The sequence below is a fragment of the Talpa europaea genome, assembly GCF_964194135.1.
Source record: "Talpa europaea genome assembly, chromosome: 7".
In the NCBI taxonomy this organism is placed as follows: Eukaryota; Metazoa; Chordata; class Mammalia; order Eulipotyphla; family Talpidae; genus Talpa; species Talpa europaea.
The window spans coordinates 25,402,905-25,423,001 of NC_140074.1; the positions used below are offsets into that span (position 1 = coordinate 25,402,905).

General features: G+C 38.4%; 1 protein-coding gene across 1 annotated transcript in view; it reads left to right on the plus strand.

The window, feature by feature from the left end:
* Positions 1-1,598: 1,598 nt before the first annotated feature.
* Positions 1,599-20,097, plus strand: part of LOC311173668 (FRAS1-related extracellular matrix protein 1-like) — a gene marked incomplete at both ends in the record, with an annotated part of 65,922 nt that continues 47,423 nt past the window's right edge. Inside the window, 5 exons of the mRNA XM_084237769.1 lie at positions 1,599-1,832; positions 6,413-6,507; positions 9,362-9,714; positions 11,916-12,100; positions 17,412-17,735. Coding sequence (XP_084093895.1) covers positions 1,599-1,832; positions 6,413-6,507; positions 9,362-9,714; positions 11,916-12,100; positions 17,412-17,735 — 1,191 coding nt within the window. The remainder of the gene's footprint in view (positions 1,833-6,412; positions 6,508-9,361; positions 9,715-11,915; positions 12,101-17,411; positions 17,736-20,097) is intronic.

Here is a 20,097-nt window from a genome sequence, read left to right on the forward strand (position 1 = left end):
AAGACTTGTTCTTTTGAGTCATTTCAATAGGGAGGGAGTACATGAGATGAGTCACGAGAGGGTATATGCTTCATTGTGCTTCACAAAAAGCAGCATCATAAAGGCCATATATGTGCTGCTTTTTTTTTTTTTTTTAATGGTTTTAGATGCCAAATGTGAACCAAAACAAGATTTTATTTTGTTGCGAAAGTTCAGCAATCCAGTTTGGATTCTTGCCCAAACAACCAAACCTAATTCAGTCTGAGCGTGCGCAACATGGTCAGTGGGAGTGTGTGAACAGCTTTATTTTGGGACTAACACCATAAAAACCAGGCTGCTCTGTAAAGCATATAACCTCTCGTGACTCATCTCATGTACTCCCTCCCCCATTGAAATACTCAAAAGAACGAGTCTTCTAATGTATTAGATGTGGATGACAGGGCCATGTTTGCCTCACCGTGCTAAAAACATTGTTTCATTATCCATTGTTTAGTTACAGAAAACATTATTATCATTAAAATGTAAGGTCTTTCTACTGGCATAATAAACCACCATTAGCTCACCTAATCATACCTTGAATTTAAGGATATATTTCAATACATTTTACTTTGGATACAATTATTTCCATCTTTACAGGACACAGAGAAATCATTACGAAATTCTAAGTGGACAAAACTCTACTTGTGCAAATTTAATAAGTATAAAGTAATTATTATTGTAAATAATGGTGCATACACCTGGCCATTAGCTGTGTACATCGAAGGTATGTTAGTCAATTCCTTGTCCTTTTAACACATGAATAAAGACTTGACTGTTTTCTTAGAAAAAATAGTTTCTCCATTTATACTTAATAGTTCTCTGGTGTCTTGATTGTCCAGCAAAGCCATATGTGTGCCCAAGTGACAAAAATATTAATTAAGTCTATTTCTTACTTTGGTGGCATCGACTGAGAAATAATCCTGGTGTTGAATAGTATGCAAATAATTTTGTCAGCTCCCTGACACATGCTAGGTTACAGTCCCCATTTAAGAAATGAGGAAACAGAAGCAGCTCTCTGAACTCTGAGCCCCAAGCACTGCACTTGAGCAGGGAGGTTGGCTGGGTCCTGTCAGACCACACGACTGACCTTGGCACTGGAGACTGCCCATCCGGAAGCAGGAGTTACAAGCAGGACAATGAAATGCTGCATTGCCTTTCTGGTGGGCCTAGAGGTCAACTTACTTTATTTGTTTTTAATTTAGCTGAAATTATAGGCTGGTTGAAAGATTCCTTTGTGGGACGGGATCTATCGAATAGCCACACAAACCTATTGGTCTCTCTCCCTCCCCCTTCAACCCTTCTCCTGTTTGCAGGATTAGACAGCCACGGGCTTCTTGTTAATCTCGCCGGCGTTGTCAGAAGTGATCAGCGAGTTTTATTAAAGTCCTCAGATTGCCTGAAAGGCCTCCTTGTCTGAGTTTGAACTGAAAGGGGCATGTTAAGATCTTGGGGCATATTGTTGGGACCCCTTCTCCTGCCCTTTAGACTGTGAGGTGGCATCCCCAGAGGAAGCACAGAAATCCTCCTTCATTGTACGGATTTCATCACTGGACTGATACGAGTGGCCGGCCCTCGCCAGCATGCCCTCTCTGCATTGGGGTGGACCATCTGTCCCGCTGATGCTGCTTCTCTTGGGCTGGGCCAGCCCCACCTTCATCAGCATTAACCGTGGGATCAATGTGATGAAGGGCAGTTCTGCTTTCCTGTCCGGAGATGACCTGAAGTTTGCCATTCCCAAAGAGAAAGATGCTTGCAAGGTGGAAGTGGTGATGAATGAGCCAATAACGCAGAGGGTTGGCACACTTACGCCACAGGTATGTTCTAGCTAAAACTGACTATTTAACCATGTGTAGAAATGTGACTGTGGAAGAGTGTAAAGGGACAGAGAGAGATGTCAGAGGCCTCCCTTGAAACTGCCAAAGGTGAGTAATGCAAGATGTTCATAGTTATATTGGAGTAACACTTAGCAGGCTTAAATTGTGCTGTTTTACTATGCAAGGTAGCACCTGTTTAAAACCATTTTTAAAATTGAGGTATAATTGACACTAGTTTCAAGTATACAATGTAATGATCTAATATTGATAAAAATTGTTTTTGAATGTGAATTACAACTTGAAACCAGTGGAATTTACTCCTGTTTGCACTAACACCTGTGGAGGAAGGCAGATTCTAACGAATATGGATTATTTTTTATTTATAAGATGTCAAATCAATGTCTTTCCAATTTATCCTCTTTTATGGATGAGAACTCTTATAAATCATACCCTCTGCTTGACTTTATAGAGCAGCTAATCATTCAGGAAAGGGCATAATATAAAAAAATTACACACTTTTCATTTTAGATCTATTAAGAGGGTGAGAGAGATTGGAGACTGAGAAGTGTGGAAAATAGGTATCGAGATAGTTTACTTTAAATAATCTTCTTCCAAAATATTGATAACATTTTTTTCTTTAATCAAAATTCAGAGACCTTGTCAATTATGGGGTATGCTATGCTCACTCCCTTTGTAAGGTGAAGAATTGTCTTCTAATATATTGGGTTTAAAAAAATCTGTATTATCACTTAATATATTTGACTAAAGTAGGAGTTTATCTCCTCACATAATAGAAATTGCTTTTGGTTTTATTACTTGTTTCTGCTGTGGCTTAAAGTTCTCCCCAATGCAAACAATTCTGAGAATATTCAATGCTGGATGCTGCTTCTGGAAAAATATACCATCCCCATTGCTGAACTATGAACATTAATTTCTTTCTCCATTTGGCTAAAAAAAATTCCACATAGTCCATGAGGTTATTCAAAAGTGGCCTTGATGTTGTAGAGATGAACTAAGAGATTGAGATAGATGCTAGCTAAAACTGACCTTTCTAGATAACCTATTCATGACACTTTGAGGGTCTAATTCTGAAACACATCAGAATTCTATAGAAGGTGCTCCCACTTTGGGAATATTCCTGTGGTAAAAGTCACCAGATGTCACCTTCTAGTTTCCTATGACATTTTCTGTTGTCAGTCCAGAATCAGCAGGGTTTCAGAAAGACATTAGAGAATAATAGCCCCAGTTCTTGAGATGTTATATTCCAAGTGTTTGGTAATTGAAACCCATAACTCTAGACTTTTTTCCAACATAACTTACAATGTGGAGGTATATTTAGCATCTATCAGTCAGGATTAGCACACATGTACCTGGAGCCCAGATATATTAAGTGGAATGAATAGGTGACATTGATAATTCCCAAAGCAGGCCATGAAGAGCCACCCACAGGGAAAGGAGTCAAAAGCAAATCCTGGGAGTTTTAGGAAGAGCAAGAGAGGATCCTGATCTTAGAGGACTTGGGTCCCAGTTTAGGTTGGGGATGGGGGCGCATATGCTGTACTTTGTAAGGACTGGATGTATTTTTCTCATTTAGTTCCCCTTCAAATCAACATGTATTTTAAAAAATGTTCAACATGTATTTAAAAGTGAGACTATTTCATGGGGAAAGAGGAATGAAATTTCCTCCTGGGAGCACCCTGGAGCAACCTGTGCAGCTGTATTTAGCTCTGGCCCCAAGCATGCATTCTCTACTAAGCAAAACAAAGCCCCCTTCTTCACCAGATTCTCCCTTAGAAAACAATTTGGGAAGGATGTCCTGGTACTTAAGACAATCTGAGGGGTATCCTTTTCCCATTCCAAATAACTTGTGAGTGCTAAATATATATAGTGCTTTCTCTGGGATCAATGAAATTATCTCCATTATACATTTTTAATGATGTTTGAATGTCCTCATCATTTGATCGGCATTAAGACATTTACAAAGAGAAAGGGATCTGACTGACTAAGCCTGGGTAAAAATCTTTTGATCGCAAGGATCATGGGTTATAATAGATCTCCAAATCTTCTACATCTCCAACTTCTGTGGATTTTAAGGAAAAATTGAATTGCTAGAAAGACAATGTGGAAAAGAAATGACTTGCCTGGTTGATTTTGTCTGGACTGCTAGGGTATTTCCAGAGGTAAATCTGATACCACAAATAAATATATGTTCTCTAAAGTAGATATTGGATTTATGTCTTCTGAAATTTAGCCTATGGAAAAGAAGTCCATTAAATTGTGGAGTTTTATCACCTTATGGTCAAATATTAGAATTTTGTTTCACAAAGAAATCTATAAATCTGGAAAACTTTGCTTATCAAACTGCCAGGTGATCTTCCTACTTTTTATTATAATAATTTAAGCAAAGACAAGATTCCCAAGTAAAGTCTACCTTTTTGGAATTTTTAATTCAGGCTTATTTAACCTTTCCTAGAAACTTATTTTTTATGGAGTTTTTGAAATTAAACATATCATGCATGGGTGCAAACTCTCACACACACACACACACAGCTTAAACATTATTCTTTAATAGAGCTTAATAGTAAGTTGAAAGCAAGGCTTATGTGAACCCATTTCTAGCAAGACAACTGTATTAACAACACCCTGCTGTGTAATGAACAGTTTCATGTGATTTGCACAGAAAATGTTTTGTTTAACATCTGTTCAATTAGTGTTTTCATTTCATTACTGAAGTTTGTCTTAGGACCAACAGGTTCATTTTCCTATTGGATATTTGGAGAGGGATTTCAGTCGGCGCACACCAGTACCTTCTGTTTAGATAACCCTCTTGATGTAGTCAATTAGATAAGGTTGAGGGCAATATGTTTTCTCATGTTTTAGGACAAGAGATGTCCACACAGTGCTTCCCACACCTGTCTCAGAGCAAGAAATTTACAGGTGGAAAAGTTCCCCAGTTTAGCTCTGAGCTTGCCCTTTTCAATAGAATATACAGTGGGAAGAAAATATCTCCAGTTTTAACCAGTTTACTGTCATTAAAGTGAGTAATGAGTTAGGAATGTGTGACAATTTAATTATAAATTGTAATTGAAAAGCAGTTGAAGTGGAAAAAAACAAAGCTAGACAGTAATTAGAAAAGGATTTAGCTCTCTTTTGTTTTAGTTAGTGAATTTATGGACAATTATGGTTGTCGCCTTTTATAAAAGGAAAACATATTAGGAAACATAAAACAGATGTTTCTTTTAACAAAGCAGATTGTCTCTTTATTACCGTGACTATTTGTCAATGATATGGGGAGGGTCTTTCCTTTATTTTCTTCCTTGTTGTCAATTACAAAAGGGAACCAGCAATGTCTATGGGAAAAGATCATTTGTATTCGTGATAAAGTCATCACAGAGAGGATCGTGTTGTCTGAAAATATTTGGAGATTTTGTAAAAAGGTATGGCTAAATACTATGAACTCAATAGTGACCACGTGTGACTACCTCAAGGATGTTTCTCAGAAATCTATCAAGTCAGATTGGACAGAATGGAGGTCATGGTGTGGGTGAAAGAGAAAGTTCTTCTTCTAAAAACTAAGATTCTCAAAATATAACAGCATTCTTCTTCACAGTTCTGAGTAAGATGAAACAATTAATTATAATTTTATTTGAAGAGAGGAAATTGTCTTTAGATTTCTATTTGTCTCTCGTCAGTCATCTTTGCTGTTATGTAATTAGTAAAAGCAATCTTTGGCAATATGAAAAGGAACTGTTGCTCATATTTGACTCTGATGGTGCCCATAATCAGTGGCTTTACTTTTGAACAAAAAAATTGTATTTGGAAAAGAAAGACATGAAAGGAGAAGAAAAACATGAACAGAACTAATACAGTGTGTTTGGAGGATAATACACAACTTTTCATGCACACACAGAGGTAGATCTGTCTAATAGTTGCTATGAACCCTTGAGAGTGTGTGTAAATAATATTTTGGTAAATGGGACCATATTTTATTTTATTTTATTTTTAAGGTTCATTTATTTATTTATACAAGCACTGGGTACAGTCAGAAGCACAGGAGGATGAGAGAATTCACTAGAGCCAGAGCGGGGAACAGAACAGGCAGACTGACAAAATATACTGCTGAGGGAAGCAGCGAGCGCGGCAGGAGAGGTCTGTTGCACCATGTGGGACCCTCGCTGGTGGCCGGGGATTGAACCAGCACTGCAGAGGCTGTGGGCAGTTTCGCAGCCCAGTGCTCAACCCCTGTGCCACCAGGGGAGGCCCTGGGACCATATTTTAAATGCATTATAGACTGTAAAATACATTCATTTAGAGAGATAGTCCTTTATTTGTTTGGATTTTCTTAATTTAGATAGTCTCCAAGCAAGGTACAACTATATAATCAGATGGTGTATGACCATCGGAGTGGAGAGAGGTGTTGGCAGTTAAAACACACACACACACACACACACACACACAGACGCAGAGGCACACAAATACTAATAGATCATAATTTCTGCAGGCAGTGCTCTATTGCTGGAAAAATTAAATTATGCACTCATTTTCTCACAGATATTTATCCATTTTTTCATGTAAACTAGGTATTTGACTGCCATTTCCTTCCCAATGAAGTAAAGTATGTTCACAATGGTTGCCCAATTCTCGATGAAGACACTGTGAAACTTAGACTTTACAGGTAAGCAGAACAGGACCATCATCTATTCTTTGCCAGACAACCATCCCGTGGACTTCTTTGGACCTTTCCCTGAATAGATATTTCCATGAAGGGAGTTCCTAGATTCCAAACGAGAAAGCAATCAGTAAAAATTGGAGGTGTGAGGGGTGAGGCAAGAATTGCAGTCGATTGTCAGTTATCTGTTTATAGCCTCTTCCTTGGAGCTTTTCTGTAGCAAATTAGCTATGCTGTTTTCTTTAGTGTTCTTATATCTCTGGGGATTTACACCCCCACTTATGATGGGAAATAAAAATTACACACTAGAAATTCCTAAGGAGAATTAGGAGAAAAATACATTCCAATATTGAATGAAGTTCTTTTTGATTTTTAGCTTCATCATAACAGGAAGTATAGTGTCATATTTTAAAATCTTAAATAATAAAAATATCCTCAACTTGACTATAAAGCTAAGCACAGAATGATCATATGATGAAGCAGTTCTACTCCTAGATTTATGTGTAAGAGAAGTAAAATCCAAGTTCACAAATACTTGTACGCAAATGCTCATTGCAGCATTACTGACTAGCCACATAGTTGAGCTGACGAATGCAGTTCAACAGTGGCATATACATACTATGGAATATTATTCAGCCATGAAAGTCAATGGAGTACCGATATTTGCTAAAATATGAATAAATCTTCACACCATTGTGCTAATTAAAAGAAGCCAGACACAAAAGGTCACATCGTATGATTTCATTTGCGTGTGATATCCAGAAAAGGCAAGTCCATTAAGGCAAAAAGCTGCTGGAGTTAGGGGTAGGATGAAAAGGGAGTGACTGCTGATGGGTGTGCATTCTTTTTTGAAGTATGAAAATAATAGATAGTTGTGGTTTCACAACCTTACGGATGTACTAAAGGCTATTTATTAAATACTTTAAGAAGTTAAGTTTTATGATTAATTATATCTCAATAAAAAGTTAATTTGAAAACTAAGCACATGATTGTGGTATTGCTCACTTTATAAAAGCAAATGGGAATTCAGTGTAGGTAGAATAAAACTTTAGATAGGTTTTTTAAAATATTTATTTATTTATGGATACAAGAGCTGGGGTATAGGCCAGAGGTGGGGTGGGAGTGAATTCACCAGAGACAGATTGGGGAGAATAGATAGACTGATCAAAGTACATTGCTCAGGGGAGCAGCGGGTGAGACAGAAGAGGTCTGCTGCACCATGTGGGTCAGCTCCCTGGCCAGGAATTGAACTCATGTACAGTGGCTGCCAAAGATTCAGAGTGCTGAGACTTAACCCCTTGCACTATTAGGGAGGCCCTAGATAAGATTTTTTTTTCTTACTTGATTTTACTGTTCTTAGGAATATTTGGCTAACATACCTCTGTGAATTTCTCATAAGTACTAGACGAATACAAAAGAGATTTGTAAAAGACATTGGAACAGTGAATCATAATCATTCTTGTGATCACTTACTCTATAGGTCAAGACCCTATGTGGGCATAGGAAATACAAGATGAGAATGCGTGGACTCTTGATATCCATAGTCTGATGCAATTGATGGGTAATTGGTGTGGTGCAGAAAGACAGTTGCCAAAAAAGAAGCATGACAAGATAGTGTGCTTGGAACATGAAATGGTACCTGAGGATTCCTTGGGAAGCTATACAACCAGTTTGCAGAGGCATATGATATTTTTAAAATTAAAAAACAAACTAACTTCAGAGAGTTTTCTGGAAGGGCTGTGATGAATTCTGGTTGCTTCCATTTCTTCCTTGAGTTTCTAAGGCATGAAGCACATTCAAGGACAGAGTTAGAGGAGCTATTGTTTTTCTTGGTCTTGAGAACATTTAAAATAAAAAATTCTGGGCCTCCCTGGCTCCGCAAGGGGTTAAGAAACAACCTATGAAGCTATCCACAGCCACTGCAGCACGAGTTCAATGCCCACCCAGCTAGGGAGCTACCCACATGGCACAGCAGACCTCTCCTGACTTGCCCACTGCTCCCCTCAGCAGTGTATTTCAGTCAATCTGCCTGTTCTGTTCCCCACTCTGACTCTGGTAAATCCTCTCACCCCCCACACCTCTGCCTGTACCCCAGTTCTTATATGCATAAATAAATATTTTAAAAAATAAAAGATTCTGAGAAGTTGGAGTCAGAAATCATAGAACATATTTATTCCCCCTCTTACCTTCTCTTCAGCCCCTTTGTCAAGCTCCTTGACCTCTCTATGCTTCAGTTTCTTCATCTGTAAAATGGGATTAACTGGAGTGGAGAGTTTAGCATATATCTGAGCTATAATAAAAGGAACTGCATATCCATCTCTCACTAATTTTCTCTTTGCAAATGACTGATGATTCTCCATTTAGTCTGTACGTATATGCTGAGGATGTAGTTGCTCAGGGAATGGAAGTAACATCACTGAGTAACTTTTATATGCCAAGCACTAACCTGGATACTCAATGACTGCTCAGATAGTGGTGTTTATAAAGAGCAAAAGGCCATGCTGTTTATCCTTTTACTCCTGAATTAAAACTTGATCCATAAATTATACAAATTTAATATTGAAATTGCAGATGTGCTAGATGTGAGACATGTAGCTTACAGTCATTAAACTTAGGTATGGAGGATGGATTTCCGAAAGATGTTGAAAGAAAGGTCAATGGAGAGGTAGAAAAAGGGGATGTCAGATTAGAAAGGAAAAGAACAGAGAGCTTGGGTTTAGTGTATAAAGTAAAATCCACACTCTGCTCAATGTACAAATTTTGTGAAGGTCAAACTTCACACTGTAAGCCAGCATGTGCATATATATCAGAAGTACCTGAGTACCAATAAATATCACCTTTGCTCTGTTCTCTCCCACAGATTTACTGAGACAGACACCTTCATAGAAAACTTTATCCTGCGGGTCTACCTCCTGGAACCAGACTGTAACATCATTCGTATGAGTAACAATGTACTGGAGGTGTCTGAATTCTATGGCCTGTCCCGCACCATTGATAAGAACCTGCTCAGATTTGATTATGATAGGACAGCCAGCCTGGAATGCACAGTCAGGCTGGACCCTGTGGGAACTCGGCTGCCAGCTCATGGCCAGATGGTTCTGGTGGAGCCTCGGCCAGAAGAACCTCGTGGAGATCAGCCACATAGTTTTTTTCCTGAGCCTCGTATGACATATTTTAATACTTACCTGGAATTTACTAAAACTGACAAAAATGGTCATCTTGCACTATGGCAGAGAGTTTTACATAGTGTAACTTGTAGTTGATTGAAAAATGCAGCTTAATGGTTAAGAGTATGGACTCGGAAGCATAAAGACCTGGGTTTGAAAACTGCCTCTGCTTGTTATTTCCTGTGTGATTTTAGACAAGTTACTTAAGCCTCTGTAAAATGGGTGAAGAGATAGTTGTTCCATCTCCACAGAGTGGTGTGAATATGGAGTGAGTGAGAATACCCACACAAGTGCTCAACACAGTGTTCTTCATAGCAAGTGTCAGCTGTTATTAGTAATAGTAGCTATGGCAGCAGTTGTAAGAATAGTTGGTGTGTTTATTACATGATTTTAGATTGTGAGCAGGTTTGAGGTAGAGTTGATGGGCAGCAGCCATGGTTTACATCAGGAAGTTGATCGGTAATGTTCTTTCTATTAATCATTCTATCAGTATGTCTTGGGTACCTCTTATATGTATAATAGCATTCTGGGCACGATGAGAAGACCAAGAAATATAGTGATTATCATATTCATACTAATAACTTGAAATCTGGACAGTAGTTTATAACTAAAGACATGTTTATATGTAAATCATGTCATTCAGTCTTCATAGCCATCTGATCATGAAGTAGAATACCCATTTGTATATCAGGGAAATATATAAATGCCACTTGAAAATTAAGTGGCCTGTATGTATCATAGATCCCACAGGAGTAAAAAATACAGTTGGTTAGAGACAAGATAACTATTGGAGAGACATGTATGGTTTTCCATGGGAGAGAGCAGATTGGTGCTGGTGGCCAAAGAATGTTTATGGGAAGTTTCAGTAAAAAGGTGAAGTGGATCAGGAAAGACATTTAGAATTTTAGGGTGTGATCAGCAAAATGGAAAGAGAATTTCAGTGACTATAGTCTAGCAGAGATTGCACTATTGAGCCATAGAAGTGGAAGCTGTAAAGGAAGACAGGAGCTGGACTGTACAACGCTTCCAGGGAGGCACTGGCTTGGATGTAAACAGATATTTAGGAACAAGATAACACATTTTGTTTCATTTTTTTTTGCAGTAATTTTAGTTTACATCAGTTTGTATATTAGAAGCATAGGCTCTTCCTCTCAGGTATTGTTAGCCATACCGTCCGCTGCTAAGATACCTGTAATCCACAACCGTTGTTCATTATGCCCCCTCTTTACCTAGTTCTCACCCTTCCCCGCTTGCAGCCTCAGCTCTACAGTCAGCTTTCTAGGGTTCACTTAGTTTGGCTTTATCTGGCCCTTTGTTTTTGTTTTTTTTTAAAAGATTTATTTATTTATTTATACAAGCACTGGGTACAGTCAGAAGTGCAGGAGAGTGAGAGAATTCAACAGAGCCAGAGTGGGGAACAGAACAGGCAGACTGACGAAATACGCTGCTGAGGGGAGCAGCAGGCGGCAGGAGAGGTCTGCACACCTGGGACCCTCGCTGGCGGCTGGGGATCAAACCGGTGCTGCAGAGGCTGTGGGCAGCTTCGCAGCCCAGCCCTCAACCACTGCGTCACTGGGGAGGCCCTATCTGACCCTTTGTCTGGTCTCTCTGTATTCCACATATAAGTGACACCATTTGGTCTATGTCTTTTTCCCTCTAACTTATTTCACTTAGCAAAATCCTCTCCAGCTCCATCCATTTTACTGAAAATGACAAGAGTTTATAATTTTTGATAGTTGAGTGGCATTCCATTGTGTATATATGAACCGTATCTTCCTGATCCACCCATCTGTATTTGGGCATTTAGGTTGTTTCCATAGTTTGGCTGTGGTAAATAGTGCTGCAATGAACATAAGTGTGTGTTTGTTTCCCTTCAAATTACTGTTTTTGTATTCTTTGGGCAGATACCTACGAGTAGAATTGCTGTGTTGCATGGCAGATCCATGTTCAATCTTTTGAGAAAAATTCATACTGCAGAAAACACATTTTATTTTCCTCTCATTGTTTCTTTTTGTGAGTAAGGACCTGATGAGACAAATGGTCAGGTTTTATTTTCAGTAAAGGAAAGGATAAGCTTTCATAATAATCATGATTCACCCAATGAATGACTAGAGGCTACAAATAGGTATTCATGAGTGAGAGTATTCTCTATGGGAGAAAAGATAGGTTGTTAATTTTATATGAACTTGTTATGTTCAAATGACTACTATCTTAATTCAACACTGTACATTGCAGAATTGGGGACAGAATTGAAGTGTCCAGGTGGAAGCTGTGCCCTGGGACTGAGGAAAATAGGAAGTCTCAAAGTGAGCTGTGAGGAGTTCCTGCTGATGGGGCTTCGCTATCAACATATGAGTCCTCCTTCTCCCAATGTTGACTATATCTCCATCCGACTGGACCTCACAGATAGCAGAAGTAAAATCATATACAAGGTAGAGCTTGGGTTATGTGTGTGTCTCCAGATGATCCCAGCAAGACAGCCAGTACTCTGGGGGTGCCCAGGCTTTCTGTCATGCCAGGGGGAGCTTCAGTGCAGTCATGGGTAGAACTGCCCAGTAACTCATTGGAACTGTGGACTTGGTTATTTTATCAGTAAATGCCTAAAACATTAACTTTTGTGTAGATCAATAAATAATTTCCTTCCACTAGCTCTTGTCTAGGTGTATCATGACTCAGTCAACTTTGGAAAAATCCTTTTTCCTGTTTTCTTTGTCTTGCCATTTGATTTTCATCTTTCCTTCATGCTTCATTTCCCCCTACTTTATTTGAAGCTCTTTTCACCTGTTAGAGAATATCAGAGTCCATATGTTCACTCTGTGAGAGAGGCTGATGGAAAATGGGAGGAAGAGGAACCAATCTCACTTTTATTGATATAGTAGATTGTATCATTTTCACCCTTCTAGACTTTGAGATGAAGGGCTGGGCCACCAAGAGGCAGGTCCCCAGAGCACTCCTTCAATTTCTGATCTTTCAAGTTCTCCTGTCGCTTCCTCCTCTTGATCTCTTCACTTTGAGATAATGGCAGAAAATGGAATCAATTTACATGAAATATTTAACATACTGCTCTGCTTATTCATGTACTCTGTATCTGGCTTATTTGGGAAGCCAGGGTGACTGTACCTGCTGAAATAGCTCAGATTTTGTACTGCTCTAAGGTGATCCAAGGTTACATTTGTGCATGACCTCCATCTTTCACAACCTGACTTTTCATTGGGTTTTTCTTAAGAGATGCAAATATTGAGTGTTATTATCCCAAAGAATTGCAAAGCAATGATAAGGAATAAGCCATAAAATTATAGACTCTTAGAATTGGATTTGGAAAAAAAAATTGAGGCTGGTCAAATTGACCGGATAAATTACTTAGGGATCCTCCAAAGGATGAATTTGAATTTAATATGAATAATTAAGAGTATGAACACTGGGCCCAGGTTGGAAGATTTCAAACGTTAGTTGTGTGACTTTGGACTTTATATCTCATTTTTGAAAATCTTAAAATGGGGTGTGATAGCACCTGCTTCTTAGTACAATTTAGATTGAATGAGATAACACTTATAAGGCACTTGCCATAAAACCTCACATATAGTAAGAATTATGCATATTTTGCAAGTTAAAGAGCTACCCAAAAAAAGATTGATCATCAACAAATTTGGAAGTGGTTGGTTTAGTCCCAGTAACTTATTTTATAGTGATGACCAAGGAAATCACATAGCCTGCCCATGGGAATAAAGCTGTTCATGGCTGAGCCCAGACTGAAACTCGAGGTTTCCTAATGATTTCTTAGCTCAATAAGTGAAATTGCAGCCATTTTTCTTCCTGACTGATTTCTCCTCTTTTTCCTCTCTTTGTATTGCATTAGGGCTTTATTTGTTTATATTTTAAATCTTAATTTTGTTGAATGTTCACCCTTTCAATGATCTTGTTTTATTTAGAATTAACCTATTCCACAGTCATTTGGCATGACATTATTTTATGATTAGAAAATCATGTGCTCACTGTAAAAAATATTTTTTAAAAACACAGATATATAAAGCCCCAAAGCTATATGCTATATGACTACCATTTTAAAATACCTACACATATGCACATTGTGGGAAGATATGCACATCAGAGTTGGTTTTGTCTTATGCTATTGAATTTGTGCTACATTAGCATTTTGCCTCTTTATTTTATTTTTATGCTAACCCATCCTTATCAAGTGGCTTGACTAGAAACCCATAATTTCTGCTACATTTTAAGGTTTTCTCATTAATATTTGCCTTGCAAATTCACTTGAAATAAATTTTATTATATTGTGAAATATACAGAACAGTTTTTTTTACCCCAAGAAGTCACATTTTCAACACCATTTGCTGAATAATCTATTTCCCATTGATTTTTCATGATTCTTCTATTATATAGGAAGCTATTATGTATATTATTTCAAGGCTAACTTTTTTGTTCCTTAGATTTGTCTCCTTGTTCTTATGCCAGTACCATGTTACTTTAAATATAATAGATCTGTGTATTATACTTTAGTATTTTACAAGCCAGTTTTTCTTCCTCAATCCTTTTCAAAACTTTCTTCTCTATTCTCACCTATATTTAGTTCCAGATAAATAATCAAGTCATTTATATCACGATTGGATTAAAGCTATAAATTATTTTGGGAATAATTGAAGTATTAGAACATTTACCATATGGAGTCTTATCCAGAAATGAGGCATCTCATGTCATCTAGGCAAATGATCTTTGATATGTTTCTGGAAAGTTTGCAGTTTTCTTCATGTGGCTGGAGCAATTATTAAGTCCAGTCCTAGACAGTTTGTTTCTGTAAAATTATTGTGAATAAACTCTTTCCCCTCCATTATATCTTCTCATTGCTACAGCTGATAATAAGAAAGCTATTTTTTGGTATAATTTTCTTTTATGTGGCTTCTTTCTTGAATTCAATTATTCTAAGAATTTTTCATTTCTTTTCCTCTTAAAGACCATAATTATATCTTGCACTGATGATAATAATTTTGTCCTCTCTTTTTCAGTAATCATTCCTCTTATTTCTATTCTATTCTCCACTGGTTTGACCAGAATAATATTAAATATAATGATGCTTACAACAATCCTTGTCTTGTATCGTTCATCAATATCAACTGCATCCATGCCAATGAGAATAATTTTTCTCATTGGTTCTTTCTAATGCTTCTTGCCTTGAATTCATCTTTCTTTGAAATGAATATGGCTGTTAATGCATCCTTCCTTACATGATAACCTTGGATCATCCTTTTACTTTTAATCTGTGTGTATTTTTATTTTGAGTACCTCTACTGTCAGGCATACATAATTGGATATTAATTTCAGAAATTTGTCTTGAACAGGGAATACAAGTTATATTTTTGTAATAATGGATACGTGGATTTTTATCTATCATTTTGCTTTCTGCTGCTTGCTAATTTAAATAAATGACTTGCATTATGGCTTATGTTTTCTTTGCCTTTACTTATTTGAGACTTTTTTGTCCACTTTATGTTTGATTAGGATTTGATTAGGATTTAAAAAATTCTTTAACATCTATTCTCAATATTTAAAGACACAAAATGACATGAGGTCTTTTGACTCTTCTTAAATGAGGGTTGAGCCCATTTATCCTTTCTCTTGGCAATTGCCCACCCCTTATGCAGTTTTAGTTCTAGCACATGATTTTAATACCTAATTGTTTCTTTTATCATCTTTTGCTTCACATAATTTCTTCTGACACTTGTATCCATTTTTTAAAACATCCTTAAAATAACATCCCTGTTTGGGCTTCACTCTAGGCTTAACTAGGTTTATTGTCCAGCTCCAGTGCTCTTATATCATGATATCCCAATTCTTGAATTTTCAAATGATGTATCTTCAAATAACTTTTCTCATTGGCATGTGAAGAATGGGTCCTCTAAACCCTGGCATGTCTCAACATATCCTTCATTTGTCTTCATAACCAGCAGTGGGAAGGGAAGTGTTCATCTCTGTACTTGTCTCTTCTGAGATTTATTGGCTAGTTTCTGAACTTCCAGACTAGAGGCTTGGTAGTTTGGGGGATCATTAAGGGGGTACGTCTGATTTGATCAGGCACTGATGGAATAAGACTTCATGCTCTCTGAGTCTGGCAGATGTTTCAAGCCCCATCTTTGTCTCTGGGGCAATTTCCTGGTTCCTCAGGAGAACTTAAATCATAGAGGGCTCTCACCCGCAGAGCTCTCTTCTTGGGAGGATGAGTTTCTAGCTTGAGTGGTTACTTGTGATTCCTCCTGTAGTTTGCAGGATATGATTTCCACCTCCAGCTTCTTGCTGCTGGGATTCTTTGGCCTCTCAAGGATGCACCCTAAAGATTAGGGTGCAGGATGACCCCCAATGAACCCTCTGTCCCTCTTAGCCCATATCTAGAGGCAAACATCTATGTTTTTTTGCTGCCACAAACAAGAGTTATAGGCTGATACCCACATAGCCACCTTGGGCTTCTGTCTGGTTGCTTAGTCTTCTTGGGTATAAGAACAGCATCAGTCCTCCATGTGAATCACCTATGAAAAACATTTTAAGGCTGGTCTCAACTTGGAAACTTCTCCCCTGATACTCAGACATGGGGTGTAACATTGCCCCAGCTTTTCTGCTTCATGGAGGTGTGTGGTATTGGGGATGGAGGATTAGGGTTGTAACTCAGCACAATACAGGACTTCTTTCCAACAAGTCTCTTTTCTTTACCTCTCTCAACTCTCTTATATTCCTAGAGTGGGCTAGAGGGTTCTAGAGTCTGGAACTGTTTCTAGACATTTGCTTCATAATTTATGATTCTCATTCACTTTGAAATCTGCTGTCTCTTTTCTTGGTCCATTTGAGAATGGACCAAGAACAATTCTATTTTTTAAACTTTCTGTTATATACAGATATAACTCCTAGTCCAATGTTCAGCAGTATTGAACCAATGTGACTCTGATAATTGAGCATGGTCCTCTTAAATACATTCAATAATATGATGACCTGCATCTGTAACTATGAGCATTCTTTTTGCCTGCAGCACTCATTGAGATTTCAGATCTCATGGCGCAAGTTCATGCTATCTCTGGAGACCCTCATCATGAGAATATCATCCTCACAGCTCTCTCATTTGAGGAGAGAACCATGGTCTTAACTTACTAGACAGCTGTGCAGCCATCTTTCTGCTGTATGAGTATTCAGTGATAAATACATTTTTCTTCATCTTTCCCCTTGCCTCTTTAAAAGACAGAAGTAGGGTGACCAGAGGAGATTGGCAGTGACACTGCTAAGTGCGTGACTTTTACTATCTCATTATTTGCTGTCTAGGTTTTCTGATTTATATATGGGGAAAGGGAGACTTGGAGTTAAATAACTTGGTGTAGAAGTTATGGTTGGTGTAGAAGGCTACACTAATCATAAATGTTGGAGGTAGAATCCTAAGCACATTACTTTTGATGCCAAAATTGGTGTCTCTTCTGAGCTCTGGCTGCATATGAGCCACTAAAGAGCTTTAAAAATACCAGTTTTGTGGTCCCCTCCTTGAAACAATTAAATTAGAACCTCTGGAGGTAGAGCTTGGCTTTAATATGAATTAAAAACTCCCAAGATGCTTCTAATATGCAACCAGATTTCAAATCACCGCAGGTACACTATCTAGGCTGTGGCTTTATGTTAATCATCATGCTGTTAACCCTGTATGTGATAGCTTCATTCATATACTATTTCCCCTTTCATATTTTATTTTGCCTTCAAAAGTCAGAAAGCGCGTGGTTGCCTGTTTACATCAGAGCTGGCATTACTAATCAGATTCCAAGGGCTGCGTTCATGGCCATGTTTATTCTGGAAGTGGATCAGTTTATCCTGACCTCGTTGACGACCTCAGTTCTGGACTGTGAAGTGGATGAGACCCCCAAGCCCCTGTTGGTGTTCAACATCACCAAACCCCCGCTCCAGGGTTACGTGACTCACTTGTTGGATCACACCAGACCAGTCTCCTCATTCACCTGGCAAGATCTAAGTGACATGCAGATTGCCTACCAGCCACCAAACAGCAGCCACTCTGAGAGGAGACATTACGAGGTAAGAAGGAAGAGGCAAAGCTTCTAGCCTACTTGGTATTCACAGACTTACTTAAGAGGCCACTTGCTTAGCTTTCAGGATAGTTTGTATATTCGTTACCCCTGAAGCTAGTCAGTCACTGTAAATCAGGATGCTGACTCTAGTGCCATGGGGAGCCAAACAGGTGACACAAATAAGCAAACCCCTTGGAAGGAGAAGGTGGTCCAAAGAAAGAGCTGGTCCTTTGGGCCACCTTCATTGATTAAAGGCTTGTAAGAATATAGAGTCATCTGGTGTTGCTCCTGTACTCCACTGTCAAGAGACTTGGATAATCTATGTATTTTCCATAAAAAAATTTCAATTTTTATTTATTTTTTACTTTAAATTCGAACTATAAACTAAACTTCCTCCTTTCCCTGCTTCCTTCCCTCCTCCCTTCCTTCTGCATAAATAGTTTAAGCAACACATTAATTTTTGGAGCACCTTTACCTACTTATGTTATATTTTAATTAAAATAACAAACAAGAAGAATTTCACAGCCAGTGAAAAAATTAACCCAGATCTTGAAAGGCAGGCAATTTTTTTTTTCAGGTTAGCAGGCCATTGAAAACACAAGAGGCAGAATAAATTAAAGTTCAAACAAGAAAATGTAAAAAAGCTTCTTTTTAAATCAGTAATCCTATATATATTTTTTATTGGGGTAACACTGGCTATAACCAGTATATGTTTCAGAGGTGTAATGACCATCCCCTTCAGGTTTTGTTATTACACCGCGCCCACCCCCAAGGCACCCATAGTCCTCACCATAGCCCATTGTGCCCCCTTCTTATTTACTCTCACCCTCCACCTCCCCTTCTGGTAGCCTCAATTCAATTTTTTAATACAGAAACCTATAAAAAAATTAAAACATTTTGTGACACCTACAAAATATTTCTTTGGGCCACACTTTGCCAGGGATTACCAGTTTGAGGACTCTGGTGTTCGCACCAGCCTTCCTGCATCATATAGACCATTGAATTAGAAATCGACGTTGTTTACAGTTTCATTAAAATTCTCATTCTTTTTGGTTTGTGTGAGCTTTTCACTGGGTTCCTTAATTTTCATTAATAATATTGACTCAGGGCATCTCCGGTGGCTCAGGCGGTTGAGTGCAGCGCTGTGAAGCTGTCTGCAGCCTCTGCAGTGCGGGTTCAATCCCGGCTGGCCAGGGAGCTACCCACATGGTACGGCAGACCTCTCCTGTCTTGCCCGTTGCTCCCCTCAGCGGTGTATTTCAGTCAGTCTGCCTGTTTTGTTCCCTGCTCTGTCTCTGGTGAATCCTCTCATCCTCCCGCACATCTGAACTGTACCCCAGTTCTTGTATAAATAAATAAATCTTTAAAAAAATAGTGACGCAGGCCCCCTTTTAGTAACTATTGGGTTGTCGGAAAAGACGTGATGCATTTTTGCTTGAAAAACATAGAAAAAATACATTCTGACTTTTCCAACAACCCAATAATTTCACTATCAGTCACCACATCAGGAAAGTTCTCTTTTGGTCTAACTTGAATCCTTTCTGCTGCAGTTTCAACCTTTCTTTTTGTATTCAGTGGGAGTGGAGAACAGCTGGTTACAGACTTGTGCATAATAACCCTTCACATACTTAAAGACCTACCAGCAAGTTGATTCAAACAGGATGGAAAATTTAAATGAACAGATTGATACAGACTTAGTTCAGGTTTATTAAGTGTCCCTGGGGTTACCAAATTGTCCTCCATTTAATTTAGGCTTTTTCAGCATTAGGCCTCAAGGGCACACAAAAGAATCCAGACTATAAATGCTTTGCTTTGCTCTTTGCTTTGCTTTTCTTCATTTCATAATAGTTATATGCGTATATGGCAATTTTGCCCTCACCTCTCTCATTCTTTCCATATTTTGAAGTAATTTCTCACGGGACTTCCAGATTTATGTCAAGTTCACAAATAAAGCACTGCTGCTCTGGCTGCTGCTTGGGTGTATTTTCTGGCATTGCATAATGTAATCTTAAAGCAGAAGCTGTCCAAATGTGTGATTATTTTGTGAGATGGTAACATTCAATTTTCTCATTGGGGATAATGTGATTTTCAGATGGTAGAGGCTAGAAGCCCTGGCTTCTATAAAACTGTGTTCATTTGGCTGCCTGGGGTGGTGCCCACCTGGGGTGGGACAGGGCAGTGCTCCTGAAAGTAGCTGAGCATTCCCTGGGCTCCAAAGCTAAGGCCGTCCTTTCCTTTGGACTTGCAATTTCAACTTGAAATAATAATAAAATTACAACTCATTTTATAAGGCATTTATTTGAGAAAAAATTTCCATAGGGAGTACATAATATCCAGTTGCGTATGACTCAACCTAATAAATATTTATG